Raw genomic sequence first — 27,267 nt, forward strand, 5'->3', positions numbered from 1 at the left:
TTAGATAGAATAAGTATTTATTTTCGTGTATGTTAGGTACACTGTAAAACAATGACTTTTTAACATTATTTCACAGTTGATAGCAATATTGTCAGCATTTTTCACCTAATATAAGCAGAACATGGTGCAATTGGGTTTAGTAGCCCTGAACAATTACGCGCGGTATAATTGTGAATTGATGTGAAGTTTTGTGAAATAAATAAAAAATATATGATATTCAACAACAAAAAATCACAATATGTTTTACACGTCTAGAACTCCTGAACCACAATGTTCAAAAAATCGTTTATTTCCGAACACTATTAAGAACGAAAAGACATCTGCTACGATACATGTAGTATATACCGTATATCATTTTAATTACACGCTATGCAAATTTTGGAATTGCTCTCGGCGGCAAAAACTTTCGAGTTGGTTTGTAGGCAAACGTTCTGTGATTATCGAACGCAAAGTAGTATTCATGGTTCACACATTATTTGTTTTCTCCCTGTAAGTAATATCGATCTCAGGCACGAGTAATCAAATTATGGAAACGGGTTGTGACATGCCTCGAAACGTGTGGAAATCCTTTTTTGACGATTTGACATCTCGGAATCACGCCCAAATGTGCTCGCAACTATTCGGTAGTACTTGCGAAAGGTTGCGTGAACGGTGTGGTTTATTGGCGAAATGTTTTCGCTACCGAAATCACCACTGTGTCATCTGCCTTCAGTTGAAGGTGTTAAAACAATATATACATAAGTCACGTTTTCACAGAATTCTAAAACTCATTTTAGCCGCCCAAAACATATTTAGCTAGACTGATGATCAATATCCTGCCAAACTCACGGCAGTTCAAATTAATTTCTCAGAAGCACCGAGAAACTAATGATGCTGTTTGTTTTGTTCAACCATTACAGTGCTTATCAGCATTCAAATGAAACCCTTTGTATCCTTTAGAATATATTAGGTTGATTCAAGAAGAAAATGGCGACATCGAGCGGTAAAATATAAGAAGTCTGAAAGGGTTTTATAGACGACAACTTTACGATAATGCAATACTGACCTTCTCCAATTCAGTATATATACAGTATGGGACAGTCATGGTTCCCATCAATTTGTGTCTCATGTTACACACAAGTCACTTAGCTGCCATTCATTTCCTCATAGAACCTGACAAACGTGTTAAACGACATCTATTAACTATCTTTCAATTTCTTGGAGATTTTTGACGTCATTACTTAATCTTCCTCAGGTTATTATCCTCGACTGATCGATAAGTTCCTGCTGCCGTATATATGTACCAATCAGGATCGGTGCGGAATCACAGAGCTCACAAGCAGATTGGAGCACGGGCTTACATTGCAGAAGCAGGTACGTTACTATTACATTTCATCGTTAGCGCCTAACACAATTTGTATCGATAACATATTTTTTTAGTATGAATTATGTGCTTTAGAAATTAGACTTTAAACGAATCAATACCGTAAACCTCTTTTTTCTATCTTACATATTTTCTGTGATATTTTGCAACATGAATAGTACTAACCAAAGTTTGCTTGGAAAGGAAAATTATGTTTATACATGCCAAGCACTACTTTAAGCTTATGTTTCAACCATTGCGGTTTTATACTAAGGTCTGTGTTCCTTTCAATATATAGCTCAATTTTATTGGTTGTTACAAAGTTGCATTCATCATACACTAGGTTTTTATAAATAAATTACATGTACACCTTTTTACAACATATCTAACATAAATAAAATAAACTTCACTTTTAGATAAGTGTGACCACTTAATTAGTCTCTATGGGATATTAAAGCAATTGCATCATATATTGATAGAAAAATTTGAGTCTGAGTTTTGCATTTATCAAGCAGTTCACTGGCATGGACTCAGATTCTGCACTTCAAGATCAATTTTTCAATTTGATGGGAAAGTCAAATTTTACAGCACTTTATGTTGTAAAGAGACTTTTTGAATGCCGCCAGAAGAAGAAATGTAGTTACTTTGAGCATGATTGCGTCGTTATGCATACAGTAACATATCGTATATAAATCAACTTTGTTATGTGCATTGTACTTGTATCAACTGTTCACAGATAATGCATCACTGACGAGAAAATTACTACGGAATCGGGATATCGAATAGAAACCAAAAATATCTTTTGAGATATATAATGATATTTTGGTATTTGTAAATAATGATAAAGGGGCGAGAGTCTTAAATGTCTATCCCAATGCTTTCCAGAGGGTTTGAGATTTAAGAATCTTTTCTATTCACAGAATGGGGAATGCTTAATGATTCTCCCAGTTACATGTACAATGCAACTGATTATTTTATGTACCAGAAACGTTGATTGCAATATTTCCAGCATTTGCTAGTTTTATTCCGTGATCTGCCATTTTTTACTTGACGTCAATCGTTGTTGACTTGACGTCATACCATTGTCTTTTTCCTAGATTAAGACAGACATATATTTCCGGAAGTGTGAATATCCCTGTCTGATGGGAGAGAGGCACGCTTCCTCAACTTGTAACTTAGTTCAGAACGTGGTTTTGCCCAGGTTGTGATACAAAAAACTTGCATTGGAGTAATAAAAGTAAATTAAAAATGGGTCCCTTAGGTCTTTCAAAACATTCGATAATGTAGAATTACGTTCCAAAAATTACTATTTAACATTACACCAAAATGACTATATATTTTTTTAAATTAGATTAAATAAGGGAACAGTATTTAAGTACAAGAACAATAAAAGTACGGGAACAGGGCCCGCGTTCATGAAACCATTCTCATGCTCAAGCATGGTCTTTGAGCTTAAAACCTATTTCTTATTCCGTTGATTAAGAATGAAATGTTATGTTTTCAATGATCTGGAAAAAAAATGAAAAGACTTAAAAAGCCAAATACAGTTATTAATGTTTACATTTTCGCATAAGCGGTTTGCATAAAGTAGCAGTCTGAGTACGGGAACAGTTTTAATAAAGGATTCTGAGAATAGGATTTTTGAAATAAGGGAACAGATTCAGTGCTAACACGCTTAAATATATATCAGTTCGAGTACCGAAAGTCAAAACTGGTTAAAGAACGTAAATTGTAAAATATGGTAACCGTTTGAGTGAGGTCGTTTTTTGTTTGGCACGACATCAATTTGAATAAGGGAACAGTGTGCATACTATATCAGTTTGAATGCAACATCACTTTTGTGTCAAGAAGCAATTTTAGTAAGGGATCATTTGATACGGGAACAGATAATAAGGAAAATAAGACACTGATATTGTCGTATGGTGCAGTTAATTCTTACTCTGTTTGACTTTCGACTTTCGAATTTCTATATACTTTTCCGTGCAACGTATTGATACATTTGTCTCTTGTATCCTCTAATCAAGGATACGACATGCGCCTCTATATAAATCACCTGTTAGAACTTTACGTACGTAATGACCCAACAGGATTACAAAGCTTTTAAGACATGAACCTAGGACACACACATGAGATTTCTAAACTTTATGTGAAGTGTGATTATTACAATTTTCTAATAATGAACTTTCCTTTTTCTTTTTCTTTAGTTTCAAAACAGAATTCAACGGGCTTGTTAAGAATGTTACTTTTTTCTTTATATACATGTCTAAAACAAACAAAACAAAATACAACATAGGGTATCGAGAGATGAAAGTTGATGGAGAGCATCGGAAAGCTTTATGGTCACCACCATGCTCTCATTCGGAAGTCCTCTATTACCTTTTATCACATAATCGGCCTGTTATCCAGTGAATTCGCCCGTGTAATATTTTTACATATGTCTCCAGTGTAATATAATCTGGAGCGTTTTTCATTGGCTTTGCCAGTCAGAAATCGATTGTAACGTCATGATATGGACAATGACGTGACGTCATAAATTGTGAATGACGCAAAAAAGACTGTCTCCGTTTGTAAAACCTGTCAAAATGTAACTTTTATGAGTTATGTGATAAACATTATCTCACATTTGTTTTTGTTTCATATGAGCTGATATGAAACTCGTCTCGAAGTTTTAATTTTCGCTCGCCAAGGCTCGCAAAAATATAAACTCCTAAGACTCGTTTCATAAAAGCTCATATGAAATGAAAACTCATTTAAGACCCTATATGTACGATATGGATATCAATGCTTCTGATGATATTATATTTAAGGTTCCATTGTCGCTACCTATTACCTCACTTTGATTATGTAGCATTACTTGGATTTGACCTAGATTAACATGGCGGGTGTTGGCGTGGAAGGAAAAAACCTACCCGTACAATTCCTAAACACGTCACCTTATTAATATTGTACTTTTTCAATGGTTCTCTGTGGGTATATCTATTCTATGTTTAGTTTTATTAATTTTGTCAATTTTCAGTTCGAATTACTGTTTTATTAACATTTTGATATCATCTTCTTTTCTCTGTTCAACGCTAATTTCAATACTACTTCACCTCAATGAATAGGTCGAGGTGAATTAAGAATACCATCTTTCATGAAAACGTAGTTATTTGAATTGGAAGATACTTTAAAATCAGTCTGATTCATCCTTTACATCACAACGACTGTCCAGAACAAGAGTTGTTCCATTCAGTTAGGTCACTAGATGTTTATTGTTGTGGTATTTTTTAACATTTGTAAATAAAGGCATATATTTCATTTTAATTTTAAGTACATTGTACAATTTATTATGCTTTACTTACGCTTTATAAATCATTTTGGAAGGCTTGTAAAGATATGCAACACATTTCGTGTAAAAAGGTTATAATATCAATGCAATGTATATATAAATATGCAAAACACGGCGTTTAGCTCTTAAGAACGTCAAAAATAAATTCAATGAGATGGACTGTAGTTGTAACGTTATGCGTTTAAATCACAATAGCATGCTATTTTTGAACGAAGTGCCGATGAATGTCATCCTCATTGACCCTTAATAAAAAAAATTGCTCATTTGGATATTAATTTTCATTTTTTTCCCGTTGCAAAATTACTTAATTGGATATTCCCCCTTTTTTGGCAACCGCTTAGTCGTTTTTACTAGTCCCTTGAGGGTGTTAGACAAACTTACTGTTCTCAAGTATGTCGTTTTGCCAGGAAGTTTCAGGATTGCATAATCTTATTCTTCTCTAACGTTTTATAATAGTCTTTTTAATGTGCACTTCGACGTTAAAGAAGCTATTCTAGAAACCATTCCACTTTTAACGGAATATTCAAGCGTGGATATAATGTATATATGACTGAAGTATCCTGAAATGAATTATACTTGAACTACACATTTCCATTTCCCAAGGATGAAGAAATCGATATGAAAAATACTTCCTGGAAAAAATATCAATTACACATGGCATGGGATATTGTACTGGTATCGTAAATTTATCACTCTGGAAGTAAGAAACCAGTTATATTAAATTTAATCTGATAACAAACTGCAGGGATATCTGTATAATTGTATTATATATACCTTTACCTGACGTAAACACTTAGATGACTCATTGTATCAAGTTTAAAAGTTAGCTATCCTAACCAATCCATGCATAAATACATGTAGCAGTGTCTGGCGAATTAAATATTGCTAATGAAAGTTAAAAATAAGGCTTTATTGATGTATCAGAATATGCAATACAATACGGAGCTATACATTATTTGTGTGTTTCATGTCTTCAGAGAGACGATTAGCTAAATAAACATACGATATATGTGGGTGTTTTTATCTGGTAAGACTTATCTGTGTATTATGTACATTAGCTTAACTTAATTCCTCATATTATCTTATTTAAGTCATGTCATGGAGGGCTGGATCCCCTGATCTTACATCTCCAAACTGTTTTGGATTATTGAGGCGATGCCAAGAAAAGATAAGTCGATGACATCAACCACACATTGTGTTTTGTAATTGGGGCGATGTACGGGTTGACTAACCACAGAGAGCGTTTAATAATTTGGCAGATGAAAAGTGTTTGCTTGGTCGTGAGATAAACACACACAGAGAGTGTGTTTTGTTATTCGGGTGATGTAGGGGTTGATTTGGTCTTAAGAGTACCACGCACAGAGCGTGTTTTATTATTAGGGTGATAAAAGGATTGGCTTGGTCTCGAGATTAACTACCATAGAAAGTGTGCTATATCATACAGCTGATGTAAGGAATGACTTGGTCCTGAGATTATCACCCTAATAGTGTGTTTTATTATTAGGTTCGTGTTAGGTATGACTTTGTTCTGAGATTATCAACCACATAGTGTGTTTTATTATCAGGTTGATGGTAGGTATGACTTGCTCCTGAGAGTATCACCCACAAAGTGTTTTATTATCAGGTTGATGGTAGGGATGACTTGGTCCTGAGATTATCACCCACATAGTGTGTTTTATTATTAGGTTGACTTTAGGGATGACTTGGTCTTGCGATTATCATCCAAACAAAGTGTGGTATATTATTAGGTTGATGTTATTGATGACTTGCTCCTGAGATTATCGCCCTTATACTGTGTTATATTATTAGGTTGATGTTAGGGTTGACACGGTCCTGAGATTATCACCCAAAATGAGTGTTATATTATGTTGATGATGTAAGGATTGGCTGGTCCTGAGATTAATAGCCTCGGAGTGTGTTTTATTTATTAATGTGGTGATGAAAGGCAAGCCATGGTCCTGAGATTAAGACTATCAGAGTGTGTTATGTTGTTTGGGTATTGAAAGGGATGACTGGGTACTTCTATCAACCCCCACAGTGTGTGGTTTATTGTTCGGATGACGAAAGTAATGGATGTGTCCCGAGAGCAACACCAATACAACGTTTTCATTTCTTCATTTTCGGTGTAGGTTACAAAAATGGTGTGTGACAAATTCAAAAATTCAAAAAAAAAATACTTGGGGCAATGACAGGGATGGCTGTGTCCTGAGTTTAACATCTTAACGGTTGATTATGAAAAGACCAGTAAAGCGTATGCACACAAAGATGTAAAATGTGAACGAGTTTTTCACAAAATCAATGTCGATTCGGCTACTTTGTTAACAGATTTGAAACAATAGTCACAGAAAAACAGGACAAAACACAAGAGCACAATCACATCTCTAGGGCAATGAGAACATGTGCATGTCCGGAATGGGCCCTAAAACGGGTACAAAAACAGTGTCAAAGTAAGGTTAAGAACATGAATAGACCATTCAAGGATAAAAACAAAACCAAACGTCAAGCGATCATCCCGTATATAAAGGGTACATCCGAAACAATCCAGAGGATAAATCGCAGTCATGGCATAGCAACAGCCATGAAGCCCCACAAGACGCTTCGTAATATTCTAGTACACCTAAAGAAATCGTCGCAGAATGCGTATACAAAATCTGATGCAAAAACTGCGACGCATCGTATATTGGAGAGACCGGAAGACGATTTATGGTCCGCCTTGGTGAACTGGTGAACACCGGAAAGATTTACCAGTTCAGAAAGAAAGCAGTTGGAGTCCCAGATAATTAAATCAGCAATCACAGACCATGCCAAAGAGAAAGATTGTATGATTGACTGGAATAACTCCAAAGTCTTTTTGGTACAGCCATAACAACTTTTGTACACACGCTTACAGAGTAGCTGAATCGACATCGATTTTGTAGACAACTCGTCTACATTTTACACTTTTGTGTGCATACGCTTCACAGGTCATTTGTCTAAAAAAGGTGACACATAAAAATTGTATTGGTTGTGTAAAAAGAACTCATCATAATCCATACTTACCAACCCGAAGAAAATGTTTAGAAAAAATCTTAACGGTTCGTTTCGTTTTTCTTTATTGGGCAATACTTATCACACATATGTGGTTTATTTGTTCGGTAAGCAAATGGATGACAGGGCTCTTAGATGAACACCCACACCTTTGTGGTTTATTTATCGGGTGAGCAAAGTCGTGACAGGGTCCTTAGATTAACACCTACACATTTGTGGTGTATTTATCGGGTGAGAAAAGAGATGGCTGGGTAATGAGATTAATGCCTACATATCTTTTAGACCGTCGTATTTGTCTGTAAACACCCGATAAAATAAATAGTGTGCGATCTATAACATTACATCACTAAACTACTACATGCACATAGGTCTCAGAACCCAGTCATTTAGCGGAGGAAAAGTTGTGGAACTTGCACTTATCCTTTAGAAAACAAGACAGACGAAGGCAAAAACATCATCCCACGAAACACAGGGAAGACATCCATAAGCCAGCTTATCAGTTCGTTGGAATCTAAGCATTCCTAAAAACTCGCATAATTTGATTGAGAAAATGCCAGCTGAGTCACAGTAATACCCATTATTGACTCGACCTTGTTTTCCTCCATCAGCTTTACATCAACAGATATTTGGTCGCCACAACAAAATCCCTGCTTTGTTTTGAGATATTTCACCATACGTGATTTGTTTGTTGAGACAAGAGTAGCTTCCTTAACCGATTGTCGCAATATGTTTGCTAAACAAAGCTTCGTTTGTTCGTCTGTATCGAATCACTGTTATACTAATATCCCATGTATGGAGAGCAACCTAATAATTACATTTATAAGGAAACCGTGATATTCTGTTATGTCCAATTTCATTGGAGGCTGTATTCCCCCCACGTTGTCATCGAGAGTAAACCATTAATTCTTTACCAGTATTTAGTGTATGTTGTTTTGACTTTGACGTGACAAATTTTTCTGTTGCAAGCTATCCTGTACCCACACTTTATTATTCGGATATGAGTCGTACGCTAATTTGACAATGTCGTTACTGCTCCAACATCAAATGGTCCTCAGGAGTGTTGTCCATTCCTCGAAATTGAATTTTCCTGCAGCGAGTTCTTCTCCCCTTTCTTTTGCAATAAACTGGTGTAAACCGCTGTAGGTGATATAAATTGCTGACACGAGCTGGATTCCGTTTCTGTTTTAATGATATCAACCTTATCACACTGATATCCTGAAAAAGGTATATCATTGATTCGAGTTAAATTTGTAACCATTAGTTACTTTTTTAACTGAAATGTGTTCCTGTCAAGAACAGATACTTTATGTTGTTGACTAGAAAAAATATATCTTAAATAAACAAACTATAATAAGATGTTTTCCAAATGCGCCTTCGTTGGCGTGGCGACATTATCACGCCTTCCTTCAAGAAGAAGCATGTCTATACAAATTAGGCAGATCCCTCATCTCATCATAAACGATGTGACAACTAATATTACACCAGCTGTACCATGTTGCTTCTCATTATTCACTGATGGCACTGTCTGTTATCTCGATAATAATATGTCAAGTTTGATTGTCTACCCAGAAAGACAAAACAAAATTTTGAGAAAAGAAAATTTAAGATACTTTATTGTCAAAATAATGTCAGTGTACACAATGTGAAACCGTTGTCAGGGGATAGAAAAACATGTGAAGTTAGACGTTTTCGAATTCTACTGCATTTTTCTAAATCTGGAATGTCCAAGTCTGTTATTTTTAACGACATTGCAATAGTGTCTTTGACTGTTATTTGCCAGCATAATTCCTAGATTCCATATCATTAAAAATCATCAAAATTTAAACATGTTTCCATCTTGTGTATTTAAGAGTGAATGTTATACAAATCTGTACTTGGCGCACGCTTGAATATTCCATAGCTTTGAGATATCCCCATGTCACCCAAACCTCCACTACGGGTTTACATAGATAAGCATACGTTATGGTGAAATTATCTTATTTGTCAACACAAATACGCTTTAAACCCCCTGTTGTAAAACTAGAAACAAAGAAATACATTAAATTATCATTTGTTGATAAGTTCAGGCATTTAAACCTGATACGTCAATATGATCCGTATTAGGATGATTATATGGTATGTTCACACCGGTGACTTACTAGTATTTTTACTGCGTTACTGGAAATGCCTTGGTATTGGACTGGGGTTATCACGTTTGGCAATCCCAAATGTTGAATTTGAAAATAATTTTAAATGGCTGCAATTTTGAAACATTAACATTCCCGCGAGAATTGTTTGGACGAAAGCGGACCGGTAATGACTATGTAGTTTACCTCTTTTTTCATTATTTTTTTCTGTGCTGAAACAAATAATATTTTTGACTCAAATACGGTCGTTTTATTTGCATCAAATATCATCACGTTGGAAGGTACATGTAACACTCGTTCAGTTGGAATTTTCCACTTCGTAACGCCACGTTATTGTTCTTCCACTATGATATCACGCATGTGAAATACAGTAGTGTGTTAAACACAGTTTTATACTCATTTCATGTTCTGAACAATCATTCCCACACACAGGAATGAGAAGTAATGGTAATGGGTTTTTTATGTTTGTATCTTGGTATCCTATTTCTATAATGGCATTATGAGATAGGGAAACTCTTCTAAAATTTATGGTATTAGGAAAAAAAATCAAAAAAAAATCCGATGCGTGTTTTAAATATGTTTAAAATAACGACCAATCGACAGTAATGATTTATAATTTAGAAATGGGCTAACTGACTCCCTGCCAGCACATTAATATTTTGTATGATAACTGATCTTCATCTAATACTAGATTGGAATGGATTTTGTTTGTTCAAAGAAATCTTCCGATCGCGGATGACAGTCAAAGTGCAGAACATGCGTTATGAATTTAAAGGAAAAGTTGATTAAAGGAGAAAGTAATGAGTTACTGTTCAAATCATAACATGAAACAGTTTCTGACTTGCTCCTCAAATTCATCACCACTGAGAATGGACGTATACTCCACAAAAAAACAAAACAAAAAAAAACGAAAATTAAAAACATGTTAACAAACAGAGGTGACTTCCTTTTTCCCTTAATGTAATCATGTGTATTCTTTATAAGGTATTATATTCAATTCATTCACAAACAGTGAGGCAGTATCTGTGTTAATTAATACATTACGCAATTACAATGGACAACCGGTCACATCTGAAATACTGGTGGATACATAAACATAGAGAAAAACAAGTAGCCTAATACCATGTTTATCCCCATATTTCTGTATCTCTGCAAAGACTGTGTGTGATGTTGAACTCTTGAATCGACGCTCGAATTGTTGTTAGTTATCGGGCTTAATTTGATGATTTCTAGCTCGTTTTCACTAGACATACAAACCATTTGCTAGAGATAACAAATTAGAAGATTGTCTTTAATCCCGATCTATCGCTTGAGTTTCTAGAAATATTCCGCTGACGGGATGACGATACTATTTTATATTGTTGTGTTGTTTTGTTACCCGCGTGATGTCATTGCAATATAAGAACAACGACTCGTCAATATATATAACAAGACCAAACCGAAATCAATGGACGGAAACCTGCAGCCTGATGCGATAACCAATACAAAGATGAAATCAAACCATAACTCTTCTAGCACCTACTGATTGCGTACGCAGTCGAAACAGTCAACGCAACATTCTTCACCGTGCCGCCCAATCTCTACCTTCAATCACTATAAGTAAGCAAAAGAAAAACTCATCAACAGAACGAGCTTCCCTTGCACGCTTTTGACAAGACTTTCAGCATCTGTGTATGATCTGGCTACCGATACAGCAAACAGGAAACTGATTCTCATATTGACCGTGACTGAAAAACCTGAACAAGAAAAATAAAATTACACGTTTCACGGAAGCTGTCTTTTGTCAAACGCCAAAATACAAAGTGAGCAGTAAGACGTATGCATCCAACTGAATTTTGTACTCATGTTAGTTTTCGTAAATATATGATAAAGGTGTTTTTTTCGTTATATTATAGTCAGTATTCGAACCCAAAATTAGGAATACAGATAATTCGAAGTAGCTCTGTTGACACGATTAATTATTAATAATACTAACAATAATTGGAGGTTCTTATATACCGTTTTATCACAACCTAGTTCATAGGTCTTCTCAAAGCGGTTCATAAATTATCATCCGTGGTTATAGGGCCTTTGCAACCAGCCAATATCGTTCTAAACTCCATGGGGAGCATACAGCCGGTGCTGCTGTTTCGGCTTTCTCAGCTAGCATTCAACAATTCTAGCTCTGCCCAGCCACGTACTCATTTACAGCTAAGTAGACCTGAACAAGCAGAGTAAAGTATCTCGCTCAAAGATACAACACAGTGCCGTGACGTGAGTCGAACCCGCAACCCTTCGGTCACGAGGCCGGCGTCCTACCATAAGATCTACCCAGGCTGTACATGACATGTCAGACACTAACTACAGTTTGAACATCTTTAGTTTAAGTACCCAGGCTGTATATGACGTTATATATCGAACAAAGTGGAACATCTTTAATCTAAGAACCCAAGCTGTACATGATGTTTCATACACTGCATATAGTGAGACATCTTTAATCTAACTAACCAGATTGCACATGACGTTATAGACACTGCATACAGTGAGACATCTTTAATCTAACTAACCAGGATGTACATGACGTTTCATACACTGCATACAGTGATACATCTTTAATGTAACTAACCAGATTGTACATGACGTTATAGACACTGCATACAGTGAGACATCTGTAATCTTAGTATCCAGGCTGTACATGATGTTTCAGACACTGAATACAGTGGAAAATCTTTAAGCTGAGTATCCAGGCTGTACATGATGTTTCAGACACTGAATACAGTGGGACATCCTTAAGCTAATTATCCAGGCTGTACATGATATTTCAGACACTGAATACAGTGGAACATCTTTAAGCTGAGTATCCAGGCTGTACATGATGCTTCAGACACTGAATACAGTGGAACATCTTTAAGCTGAGTATCCAGGCTGTACATGATGTTTCAGACACTGAATACAGTGGAACATCCTTAAGCTAATTATCCAGGCTGTACATGATATTTCAGACACTGAATACAGTGGACCATCTTTAAGCTAATTATCCAGGCTGTACATGATGTTTCAGACACTGAATACAGTGGAAAATCTTTAAGCTGAGTATCCAGGCTGTACATGATGCTTCAGACACTGAATACAGTGGACCATCTTTAAGCTAATTATCCAGGCTGTACATGCAGTATTGCGGTGGTATACATATTTACTTGTGAGCAGACTGTACAGGATGTTTCAGCCATTTACATACAGGTGCAGACTTTTCTTAAGGTTAGGTAGTCAGTTTTTGTATGATGTAATAGTCACTAATGATAAAAATGGAAAATATTTTTGATTCAATTGCCTAGTTTCTGTATGATTTTGATGCTTACGTACAGTACAAGCCATCTTTAGTTCAATGGCTCATTTTTAGAGTATTTAGAGTGTTTTCGAGTCTAACCCTGTCATAGAAAGAAAGAAAAAGGTTAGTTTTATTATTGTTTGTATACGATTTTTCATGACACTGACATACCGCAATAAACACTTTTGCAAATCGCCCACTTAAATACTTAAATTTGGTTTTGGACGATTACGTTCAATGAAAGACATCGTTAATTTGTTCAGCCTGTATATGATGTTCAGACACTGGCATACTGGTTGAGACATCTTGAGCTTAACTGTGCAGTCTATTATTTCGACAATTATGTTCAATTTGAGAGATATCCTTAATTTGTTTTGTCCATGTATGATTTTCAGGCACTGGCAAACAGTTTGAGACACCTAAGGTTAATTGCTGGTTTTATGATGCTCCTAACAATGACGTGAAGTTGAAAATACATTCCCTTCGTTTTGTGTTAATTGGATAATACATCATCCTGTAACGATACGCAATATTTCCCCATGAAGTTTTAATCGTGGCATCGTGACGGTTTGATATTTTACACACGCAAACAAATCTAATTACAATGTATCTAATCCTCACGGTCTCAAAATAAACGACTCGAATCACTTGTGTAATTTGTATTAACAGTTTAATAGTTAACTCACTGAAATAGGTCAACAGAAAACTTAACACCGCCTGCGTTTACTGTTTCTCAGATGAACTTCAAAGACATTTGATTATTTGCAGTATTACTTATATTCCTAGTATCACACAACATATGTCAATTTGTATAATTTAGAAATAGCTTTGAGGAGTCCGCAAAAACAACACATGCGCATCGATCTACGACAGATTACTGATCCGGGAAAAGACTTAAAGCCTCTTCTGGGGAAGTCTGAAACATAACAAATTTGAATGCCAAGATATCAATCTCAGGCTTTAAGGATGCTACACACCCCCTAATTAACACGAAGAGAAGATATAACCCTGATCAGTGACAGTTTATCAAAATAAACTCGGCATTTGCGGTCGAGATTGTGTGTGGAGATAAACAATTAATCGTAGGTTGACTAGAATGATTTAGGAATTAAGCAACAATGCGTGACCCTTAAGCAAGTTACAAGCCTCACATCAAAGAAGGCAATATTGGGCTTAGGGAATACTATTATTTTTATCATCTTTCGTGTTAGTTTGACATGGATGGATTGCTCGTACAGAGTCTGTGGGTATGTTAAAGCAGACTGCAGATACGATCTGTCTTAACACCCACTGATCAAGGTTGGTCTCGTAAAGTTAAAGAGATGTATTGAACAAATAATGGATGACATTTTATTTGTCTTTTGATGTACCTGTATCAGTCCTACATAAAAACGCACGTTCTTAGTTTTTGTTTGAAACGTTTATCTAGGCATATTTTTATATAGAGAAAATACAAGCTGAACCTTATATTTGTTTTGCTCCTGAATCTTATGAAACTTAATTATTCTAACTACCTAATAAATGTTAGTATATGTTATAAAGAATATTAAAGCTGTATTACCTGCAACCAATCAAATCAATTCAGCTATATTGACATATGACGTCATGACATAGAAAACAATGGTCACCTCATCGAGCTGTATTCTTAAAAGAGCATTTGAAATATCATTCTGCAATTATTCGTGTGTGTTTAGAATATGAGGCAATGCCCTCATGGCTTCTTTAGAGTAGTATCTTATAAACTCCCCATGGATTTTAACAGATAATGTGTAATAGACCTGTTATACAAAAAAGCACAATGTGTTTCTATAGTTATGTGTACAATCGTTTCTATGGTGATACCGTGGTGAAATCATTGCTCTTAGTGATACCATGACGACATCCGTATACATACCACGCCCTTCTAACCTTTAGCTGGGTCAACGTAATCAATGACAGCTATTCACATCATCACCGTTGTCATTTTATAGATAGATTAAGAGATGGTAGCAAAAATGAAAGAGTAGAGGAGAATGATCCACTTTGTATGGTATCCCCATTTCATTCCTGTGGGTTAGGTTAACCATAAACATTCGTATGTAATAATTCCTGGTGGTTATCCACCAGGGGGAAGAGAGTTAATTATTAAATAATAATATTAATAATTTTGACAGGAGGTGTGCATATAATAATAGTAGTAATACTAAATCGAGGTTCTTATATACCGCTTTATCACAACCTAGTTCGTAGGTCGTCTCAAAGCGGTTCACAAATTATTATCCGTGGTTATAGGGCCTTTGCAACCAGCCAACATATTTCTCAACTCCTTGGGGGAGTATACAGCCGGTGCTGCCATTTCGGCGCTCACAGCTAGCATACTATATAATTCCATCACTGGCCAACCGCGTACTCATTTACAGCTGCGTAAACTGGAACAAGCGACGTAAAGTATATTGCTCAAGGATACAACACAGTGCCATGACTTGACTCGAACCCGCAACCCTTTGGTCACGAGCCCGGCGTACTATCGCTAGACTACCGCGCCTCCAATATCTCTCAAATGTTGGAGAAGAATATTAACTTCTCTTTTTAAAGTTAATTTGATGTTATGCCGATGCGAATTTTCATTTTGCTTGCCCCATTCCACAACACTACCTAAAACTAATTTGAGACTGTAAAACCAATGTATGCAAATATAAGAGAGGGCCTTTATCCTCTAAATGAGTTTAAGAAAAGTTATCGATAATGGTGGCTTCATATATAATCCTTTATGAGTATATGTCAAAGTTTTCCTTTATGTTCAGAGGATAATGACATTTACGTCATCTGAGATGTTTTGTGCTTGACACAGGTTTTTACAGACAACGTGCGAGCTCCCACAAAAGAGATTACGGAATACTCCAAGGATAACTACTAGTACAGACTGTAAGAAACCTAATTAAATGCGTTGAAAACAATGTAATTGAACAGAGGAGCTTTTAAGAGAGACCTAATTATCCGCAGACGCTATGCGCCGGGCGCACTACATAAAAGCTTAAGACTGGAGGTGTGGTGGTAAGTCAACTTAAGACATGAATTCTCTGACATCGGACCTTCTAGGAAACATGTAATGTTAAGGTCGCAAAAAAAGTGAAACATCCCTCGAGTACGCGGATGTAAAAGTATGAGTTAGATGCTATGTCAACTTAACATGAATAATTGAGATTAATAGCGTCTCTAACACACAAGACCTGCTTTTTATGGACCCTTTTAAGCAAGGTCTCTTACCATTTTGTTACTGACGGCTGAAACAGCAGTTAAATCTCAAAGAGTCACAACATTTTTTTTCTCATTAATCACCATTCGTGTTTTTAAAAGAAAATAAACTCCAATCTGACAGATTCGGATTTTTTTTCCCCAAAAAATCATTGCTGAAAATGTGCCTGTATTTCTACATCTCTCTGTATAAGTTAGTGGTGATTTGACAGAACTGAAGTCATTCCGATTCATTCCCTGTCAGATCGCATTACACGGGACCTTTAACCTTTACTGAGATAAAGACTAGGTAATAGTACCACTCCATTTACGGCAATGATAAGTACCTATTCCGCACGTCCCGTGCTTTACGCGTGACTTTGAGTAAACGTCTCGTGTTAACCCGGCCATTATCCCTATTTATCTGCATTCCTATTGTTTTATTGTTTAACAACAGTCAGAGACAACACCGCCTTATCGGTATTTGGTCACATTAACCCGTCCGTAAGATGAAGCGAGTCTAATCGTCAAATTGTAACGTTTTGGTTTTCGATTTCGTTATTCATTGTATGTCTACCAAATATAAATAGCTCTCTTGCATACTTCATTTTTGTTATGCTCGCTCCCAAACTTACTAGGTTTTCTACATACTTGCTGTCTCACATACTTGCTTTTTCATATAATCGATTGTCCCACATGCTTGCACACTTTTTTCCCTCTAACATATTCGCTCCTTCAAATGCTAGCTTCCTGATAAACTCGCTTAATTTCGCACATACACATCCGCTCACATACTCGCTATCTCACATACCCTCGCTATCTCACATACTCTCGCTATCTCACATAATCGCAATCTTACATATACGCTTTCCGCTACAATATTTGCCCGACACTTTCCCTCATAATGTTTCTAGTAGCATGAATAACAATTTCACACGCCTTCTGTTGTTATGTATATTTTGTTTCCCTAAACTAGCAAAATAATTACCTTATGTAAGACGTTCTAACATAGTGAGGGCATAAAGTTGTTCTTTTTATACGTTTTACCATAGAATATACAAAACATACACTACACTCTTCCATAGTATCAACAAAACATATCCTCTCCTAGGCATGGTGATAAAACGTTATGAAAGTTGCTTTTTCATATATGTACATTGTACTATAGTGTAATACAAGAGTTGCCCTCTCTCATATCCTGTACTAGAGTGTAATAAAAGAGTTGTATTCTCTTATACATTGTACTAATATGTTGTACTAAAATGTAAAACTAGAGTTGTCTCCTCTTGTATATACCTATATTACTATGGCGGTATAAAAAAGCTCTCTTCTCCGATACTTTGTGCTATTGCATAAGCGAAGAGTTGATTAGATAAAGTGTTTTCCTTTTATTTTTACATTGCACTGTAGCGTACCAATAGATTCACCGTGTCATATATTGGTACATTGTATTTTAGAGTTAATTAAGGATATGTCTTCTCATATACGTTATTCTTGATAAGTCTAAATACCCATACTTTTTTTGGTTTTCCAAAGGAGTGTTTTTTTGTTTAATTAAAGCTTTTTTTGTAAAAAAAATAATCGATATCCTACATATAATTTATGCTGGAATCCAAAGACTTTTTATGTGGACATTATTGCATTTAGTAGAAGTTGTTTTGAATGTAGTGAAATCTAGGATTTCGGAATGTCAACGATGTTAAATTACATAAAATGCAATCATGCTTTCTCCCTGTCATTCTACCGTATGGTGGACTAGTATGACAGAACTGAGCCCCCCTCTACAGCCATTACACCGGTGCTGCCCACAGACACTGTAAAATGTTCATATTCATTCAGCAGTAAAACGTTTATGACTGATAGGAAATTACGACGACAGTCTACTTCCATATTATCAAGAAGGTATCATCATAAAAACAAATTATCCTGACACTAAAGACATTTAGTTATATTGCCTGATCGGTATACAATCTTGCTACGTAATTTCAATATAATATTTTCGATGGAATATATTTGTTACTTTTGACATGAAAATCATTTGAAGACTTTATTGTTGTTATTGGCAGATCAGAGAAGAGATTAACATCATACATTGTAACTTTTCCTTATTAGATAACCATGCTAATCGTTTTAACCATTAATACACTTATATTTTCCTTCACCTAGTCGTTTACAATGCAGGTTCATATATTCACAATCTTTAGTAATAACAACCCTGCTTCCCCTGCTAAAGGATTTTAATTTTCACAGTTGAATCGTTGTTAAAGGACTTGAAAGGACTTGCTCTGAATTCCCGTTTAAGATGTCGAAGGTATGCGAATAACCTTACATTGAGCAACCTTTTGAGATATGCAGAAAATGGACTATTTTTGTGGTCGCCATTGTTAGCTCATTTAGACATGACTGATTATGCTTGTACATGTGCCTTTTGTTTCGTTGTTATTACCCCGATTTTCACCTTTTGGTCAGTCATATTATACCGTAGTTTCATCAATTTTGAGTTTAAGTTATGGTTTTATTCAAAATTCGGTATGCCTTCGTTATATTTTCATTGACCTTCACCGTGTCTATAATCCATATTAGGGTTGATGTTTAAATGACTAGGGCGTTGAGAGTCAATTCTGGCCTCAATCTGGAATCAACAAAATACGCACATATGAAATTTCAAATTCGTTCGACATCTGGTTTGTAGATATGGCATTACAAATAGAGACATAAACCCGCATTTTCGCAATAAAATGCGTGAATTTTATCTGTAGTGCACTATTTGGTTGAAAATTGTCCATTTCGAAGGAAATTAACGTAACATTCTTCAATTTTTGAAAGCCTCCACATGCAACAAACAAATAAATATTTGACATGCTTAAACATTGTCCTACCAGTGTTCATTCGTAGAAAGTAAGTTTTGTTTTTCACATGCGAATGCATTCATTTCTGCATGCTTACTGTCCAAAAAACACCATATTTAGGCTATTTCTGCATAGCAACGCAAATTTGTTGCTAGGATATGGCATCTAAGCATGCGCATTGGAAAAAATCTTCACCAAAAAAGAAAGCCAATTATCCAATATGATGTTTTTAACAGAAATTGGAAAATAAATTCACTTTGGAATTTTTACTTTTTATGATGCCAAAAATGACCCATAACGCCCCAAGTCCTTTGTCGTGTCAGTAGTGTACATATATACAGAGATTGTAGCTGCGATGGTTGTCATTGTTTTCGCAATGTCAAAATAAAATCTTCCAGAATATCGAAATTGCTTTCTTTCGGTTTAACAGGCGCCTACAATCAAGTATGTCCCTGTCGATCAAAACTATGATTGTGACGTACTGGGGTAGATATGTTACTGACGTACTGTGGTAGATATGTTACTGCCGTACTGTGGTAGATATGTTATTGACGTACTGGGTTAGATATGTTATTGACGTGTCGGGGTAAATATGTTTTGAGATACTAGGGTCGATATGTTTTTGACGTACAATAGTAGATATGTTTTTGACGTAAAGGGGTAGATATGTTACTGAAGTAATGAGATAGATACATTTGGCTTTCTTTCGGTTTAACAGGCGCCTACAATCAAGTATGTCCCTGTCAATCAAAACTATGATTGTGACGTACTGGGGTAGATATGTTACTGCCGTACTGTGGTAGATATGTTACTGACGTACTGTGGTAGATGGGTTACTGACGTACTGGGGTAGATATGTTACTGACGTAATGGGGTAGATATGTTACTGACGTACTGTGGTAGCTATGTTACTGACGTACTGGGGTAGATATGTTACTGACGTACTGGGGGAGATATGTTACTGACGTACTGGGGTAGATATGTTACTGCCGTACTGTGGTAGATATGTTACTGACGTACTGTGGCAGATATGTTATTGACGTACTGGGGTAGATATGTTCCTGACGTACTGTGGTAGATATGTTATTGACGTACTGGGTTAGATATGTTATTGACGTGTCGGGGGAAATATGTTTTGAGATACTAGGGTCGATATGTTTTTGACGTACAATAGTAGATATGTTTTTGACGTAAAGGGGTAGATATGTTACTGAAGTAATGAGATAGATACATTTGGCTTTCTTTCGGTTTAACAGGCGCCTACAATCAAGTATGTCCCTGTCGATCAAAACTATGATTGCGACGTACTGGGGTAGATATGTTACTGACGTACTGGGGTGGATATGTTACTGACGTACTGGGGTAGATATGTTTCTGACGTACTGGGGTAGATATGTTATTGACGTACTGGGGTAGATATGTTCCTGACGTACTGTGGTAGATATGTTATTGACGTACTGGGTTAGATATGTTATTGACGTGTCGGGGGAAATATGTTTTGAGATACTAGGGTCGATATGTTTTTGACGTACAATAGTAGATATGTTTTTGACGTAAAGGGGTAGATATGTTACTGAAGTTATTGACGGACTGTGGTAGATATGTTACTGACGTACTGGGGTAGATACGTTATTGACGTACTGTGGTAGATATGTTACTGACGTACTGTGGTAGATAGGTTACTGACGTACTGGGGGAGATATGTTACTGACGTACTGGGGTAGATATGTGACTGACGTACTGGGGTAGATATGTTATTGACGTACTGTGGTAGATATGTTATTGACGTACTGGGGTAGATATGCTACTGACGTACTGTGGTAGATATGTTACTGACGTACTGTGGTAGATGGGTTACTGACGTACTGGGGTAGATATGTTACTGCCGTACTGTGGTAGATATGTTATTGACGTACTGGGGTAGATATGTTCCTGACGTACTGTGGTAGATATGTTATTGACGTACTGGGGTAGATATGTTACTGACGTACTGTGGTAGATATGTTACTGCCGTACTGTGGTAGATATGTTATTGACGTACTGGGTTAGATATGTTATTGACGTGTCGGGGTAAATATGTTTTGAGATACTAGGGTCGATATGTTTTTGACGTACAATAGTAGATATGTTTTTGACGTAAAGGGGTAGATATGTTACTGAAGTAATGAGATAGATACATTTGGAAGTCCTTGGGTAGATATGTTATTGACATATTGGGCTAGATTCATAGAATCTTTCATGGGTCTGTTCCGTGGACAGGGATATCTCAACCCGAGTGTAAGAGTTTGGCTGACCAGCACGAGGCTTGAGATATCCCTGTCTATGGAATAGACCCATGTTGGATTATATTTCTCACATACAAATAAACAAATTCCAGTCGGAATAAACATCGATCTTATTCTTCCGGCAAATCCAAAAGCCCTAGGGTTGAGACGGATGATTCCCCATTCACAACAATTGTATGACATCACGGAAACAATAAAATGACGTCATAGCGCGTGTCAGCTGTCTTTCCCTACCCCGTGTAAGATTAATAGAATCCATACCTAATGTGAGGTATGGATAAGATTATTCAAACCCAAGGGATAAAACATTGAGCAGGAGACCCGAGGCTTTACATTGTAACTACATGATACACTACATGTATGGCCTAATAGAGGAAAGTAATTCTAATGTAAAATAAACCAAGAAGTCACGTGTTTCACACCGGCAATATCCATTTTATAACATTTGAATCCCTCTACCAACAGATACTGCAAATACGTATGGGGAAAAGCAATATGGCTTGGTGTGTGTGTGGTTATTAACAATGAAGGTTCATTGTATATTGATTTGTGTATTTTCTTGAAACCTACTTTACTGAACTTGAAAAAGGCGGACTAACTTGCAGACAAATAACCTCCTAAAGCTTTCCCCAGTTAAGAAATATGTTAAAATCACTACAATGTTGACATAAAAAGATGTCAGCTCCACATCCAATCATGCCATATCATGACGTACACTGCCTTTGATGTATTTGTGTGATGAGCGCGGTAAATGAAGCAGTAATGTTGACTTGGGATGAAAGAATACACAAAGGAAGCACTTGAACATTGCAATTAAAGTCATCATAGCATTAGTTTATATTATAGCTTAATATCATAGGACAAACAATTCCTCTTTAGTATTGGTATGTCCATATTCACATGTGTCCCGATTTTTGATTAACAAGAGAAGCCTTGCAGTGCGTTCCTGGTGAACAGTACCGGTGATTTTTTTCCGTTTTCGAATCGATTGACGTTTATACGGGAAATTAACACCACTGACAACCCACATGAGGTTAGAATGGGATTTCGCTAATTCATTTGAATTATTGTTTAGCATCAATTTGGTTCGTGCTTTAGTCATTATAAGACATTGGATTCAAATATTACTAAAACGCATTAAACAACTAAACATTCAAATCATCAAATAGTTTGTAACATTTGACAGGGCAACTAAACAACACCATTCTCTGCCTCTTATGTTCTTTTTTAACTTATAATTTATATTTAAAATTATTTTTTTTATTAAAAGAGTGATCTTGCGACGGAGCACAGGTTCGTTACAAATGTCTGAAATGCTTATGTGTGCTGTGACTCATATCAGTAGGTCTGTAACATATGTGTCAGTAGGTCTATAGAATATGTGTATTTCAGACATTTGTAACGAACCCCTGTTGATCAGTGCAGACGATATTTCTGATAAATTGCATGAGCGTTAAAAATGTTTCCATTGCCGGCCTTGGTGATTTCAACCGATGTGCATTTTGTACGATATTGCAGACCTTGGTCTTGTTTTCGTTGTAATAAAAGTGTTTTTTATCGATTTTTTTTAATTTTGTACCTAAATTTACAATGACATTGTCAAATCTCACAATGCCCAGCGATATTTCAGCAGCCGTCATGTTTATTTATATTGGATATTGTAGTTCCGGTCAGTGTTGTATTAATACGCCAAGAATTGTGTCTCGTGATGCATGGTAATTAAGGTCCCATCAACGACACAGCTTTCAAAGAGGCTATATAGTGACAATGCCATGCAAATGTAAATATAACACTTTATTGTAATTATTTTATGGTTAACGTTTAAGATTGTTAAAACGATGATTTATTAAAGGCTTGCGTCTGACTCCGATAACCGGACAAAACCTGTTTTAGATAGGTAAGCTATATTAACGCAACAAACCTTACTTGGAAATAAGAGCCATATCGAGTCCTTAAATATGTCTTGCTCCAACCAATCATAACTATAAAGGAGATGTTCAGTGAATCGGAAAGTGAAAAAATGTACCACCTAGTTTGGGTGTAACAGGTGTCTTTCCCGTCTGCCGAAAGTGAGAGTGTGTCAATCTGATGTTCTATTACAAAAGAGGCCTATATATTTTAGGAGTGTGATCCTAAGTCTCGTGCTAACAACCCGGATTGTGAATCGAGAGATCAACGGTGGTTATTAATAGATCAGCCAATGCCAAAAATAGACGCCCTTATGAAACTAATTTGTAGAACCACTTTACCCAATAACAGGTAATCTCTCTATATAGCGCTGAGAAAGAGCGTCTGTATATAGCTGTGACGATCAGTTTCTACAATTTACGTAAATCCAGTCCGTAATACCTTATCTACTAGTGCGTCATCAACTTCACCTCCGTCTATATATGTCCATGGTTTCCAATCCTGAACTGTATTCAATATCTCTCTAATTTAAACCTTTCAAATTTAGCAGCGTCATTCCCATCATTGGCCATACAAGATTTTATCGATTAGTGCTAACACTGAAAACATAATATTAATGTTCTAAGACAAAGGGATGATATGGTGAAGCCCCCTCGAGGGACGGATTGCAATATTGGTACTGTTCGAGCGAACTATGAGAAAGATCCTATCCCTTTTACCATGGATCTGGTAGTGGTAATGATTCACTTGAAGTATAGATGTCTAATTATCTATAGGATTTCCTATACAACAAAGAGGCTTTTCATCGTCACTTCACTTACACCTTCCCTGGGCGGGATCAAGTATTCAGAACACTGTGGCATCTATGACACTTGTAGTTAATAGTGACATAATGAAATTTGGCGTTTCCTCATACAATGATAGTAAGCCGGTGTAAGCCAAACGTAGTTAGATGGACATATTCATTGCCTGGTGTATCATCAACGACGCAGGAGGGTTCCATACTTTCTCACTTAATCTGAATTTGATTGACAATGATTGCTAAAATACCAAATACATAATAACTTCAGATGTAGCCAATGTGTGTACGTTTGGCGGGCGGATTGTGTACACAGCACAGAAAGTCACACGGCAGTGGTATGGTGACATCACCGACGAAAATATTCAAACTGCCCTGAACTGGTTGAAGGAATGGTGGATAACTCTTGTTATATGATATAATTATGATATGTTTCAGTGGCTTAGTGTATGTTATAACAATGATGCTATTGATGTAACATATAACACATGTCAATAGACATGTCATTTGATTGCATGCATAAATAAATAAAAACAATATCTTACTACTTCTAAACATTTTCTTCATGTTGGTAAGTATGGATTATGCTCTTTTTACATAACCAATACATTTTTTTTTGTGACGTTTCGATGACTAGTACGATATGTACACTGTCACCCTCATCAGACAAATGACCAGTGAAGGTGTAAAGTGTGTACGAGTTGTCCACAAAATAGATGTCGATTTCGGCTACGCTGTAAGCGTATGTACAATAGTTGTTATATCTGTACCGAAACGACTCGATTCAGCTACGCTTTGTTTAATACTTGAACACCGGAATGATACAGATTCCGAAGAAGGTAGGAAATTCACAGGATCAAAAAGGAAGCAGTCAGATAAATTAATCGGCAAAAACAGACCATGCCAAACAGAAAACTCATGTGACTAACTGGGATAACTCTAAAGTTTTGGACAGAAAGAGCAACCTGTTCAAGCGGCAGATAAAGGAAGCCATCTGGATACGCCGCACTGGTCAAGTTCAAAATCGATACGAGGGGGCTCAAAGACTATCGCACATCTATGACCAAGTATTACACAAAGCGTAACTGAATCGAGTCAATATCATACGCTTACAGCGTAGTGGAAATCGACATCGATTTTGTGGACAACTCGTACACATTTTACACCTTTGTGTGCTTCACTGGTCATTTGTCTGATGATTGTGACATTGGACATATCGTACTAGTCATCGAAACGTCACATAACAAATTGTGCAAAAAAGGACTTTTCATAATAAAATATCTTACTATAGAAAACCATATGACTTTTAGTCCAAATATGTTCGAACTATATATAGATAGATATATAAATGGGCCACGATGGCTGAGTGGCTAGGTTTTGAACTCTGGTTGCAGGCTCGAGGCCTATGATTGGCAGTCACCAGGTACTGGCCGCAGGTCGGTGGTTTTCTCAGGGTACTCTGCATCCTAGATGTTAATAGCACGTTAAGCACAAACAAAACAAACAAATATAAAGAATATAACTATAAACATCTTAATGCATAGGTATCTATAAACAAAATAAACAATATTTAGATACATGCATTTGAAGGAAATGTTAATGCTATTGATTTAAATGTACGTACATATGTCAAAAAACCACAATGTACAATGTAACTGTTACTTTTATATATGGGGCAAAGAAGTAATTCCAACAGTGTGGACAAGTTTAGGTTGTCAAATTTTCGGAGCGATCCGCTCCTTTTTCAAGACACAGTGAAACAGAACAGTTACATGTACATATACATCATATTACATCATGTTACTTTGATATATGTAAACGTTTCTATAAACTGTCATAACAACACGGTATTGCAATAATATAATAGTAATGTCCACCATAAGCTATTAAACTTTATATCATATCAGAATTGGAAGAGTTTATTACTGATCGCCTACATGGATAGATAACTCAGTAATAGTCAGCGTGGATTATAGATACCGAATTCCTAACGATTCTTACCGGACTCACTATATTACCAGTACAGAGTAATCACTCAGTAGGACTGAGCGTGATATAAAATATCTCACAAATATTTATTCAACCATATTATTACATTTTCTTTCTATGACTTATAGAAAGGAATCAAATATCTTCAACAAAATGGTAGAAATATCATAATAATGATACTCGATACAGTTACATGGTTATCACTTTTTAAAATGTTTTATTGATTAACTAACCTTTTTTTTTTGCAGAACTGATAAAATGGACAAACTTCCGATAACGCTGTTGCTCGCCACGTTGTCTCTGTTGGCCGCCGTCACAACTGTATATGGCGACTTTCCCGCCCATGACGATTTCGGTGCTAACCCATTTGAAAAGCAGAATTTCTTAAAATGGAACCTCATGTACGATAAATTGCGAAAACGGAGCAACATGGCCATGTTTCCAGGAAGGGGTTGGGCGTTCGGTCCGGACAGAAACCAGCTTTCCAACTGGAACAACTTGTTTAGGAGCCTGCCGAATACAAAACGGCACATGAGTGCTGAACCAGCAGGCTTTGAGTACTTCAACCCATTTGGGAGCAATTATCAGAACTGGAAAAGCCAGTTCGAAAGCAAAAGAAACCAGGACTAACCTTTAACGAGGACTTATTTCGATACGTTCTTTTGGGTGTGGCCGTGGTGAAGGGGAAACTTTGCTTCGTTTTAAGCTATCAATTTTAAGTTGACAAATTAATCATATAAGATATCTAAAAGATGTATTTGGTTAACATAGTATCAATCATGCACGTATTTTCGTCATTACACATAACACTTTAAACTTTGTTCTGATTAAATAAGTTTTTCCAAGTCGTATGTGTTTATAGTTTTTATATGATCGCATGTCTAATTAAGTATAATTACGAAGTATAAAGGTGACAGTGCAAGTTAAAAAGCTTTTAATTGAGATAAAAAATGTTTCATTTTTTTCTGGTTTTGAGATCTTCCCCATCTCTTCCGACTACCGTTTCTAAGGAAGTGCGGATATTTTAGTTTTCCTTTGCTTGGTAACGAGTATGGATCTCGCTGGATAAAAGTACCTGTCAAACCGGTTATCAT

The 27,267-nt window shown here is 36.2% G+C and overlaps 1 protein-coding gene across 1 annotated transcript; it reads left to right on the plus strand.

The window, feature by feature from the left end:
- Positions 1 to 1,293: 1,293 nt before the first annotated feature.
- LOC110465050 lies at positions 1,294 to 27,014 on the plus strand. Its single transcript, XM_021520624.1, has 2 exons — positions 1,294 to 1,353; positions 26,422 to 27,014. Exon 2 carries the CDS (start codon positions 26,432 to 26,434, stop codon positions 26,801 to 26,803), a length of 372 nt encoding a protein of 123 aa, XP_021376299.1. The 5' UTR covers positions 1,294 to 1,353; positions 26,422 to 26,431; the 3' UTR covers positions 26,804 to 27,014.
- Positions 27,015 to 27,267: the final 253 nt, after the last annotated feature.

Source organism: Mizuhopecten yessoensis, unplaced genomic scaffold (genome assembly GCF_002113885.1).
Source record: "Mizuhopecten yessoensis strain PY_sf001 unplaced genomic scaffold, ASM211388v2 scaffold11047, whole genome shotgun sequence".
Lineage (NCBI taxonomy): Eukaryota > Metazoa > Mollusca > Bivalvia > Pectinida > Pectinidae > Mizuhopecten > Mizuhopecten yessoensis.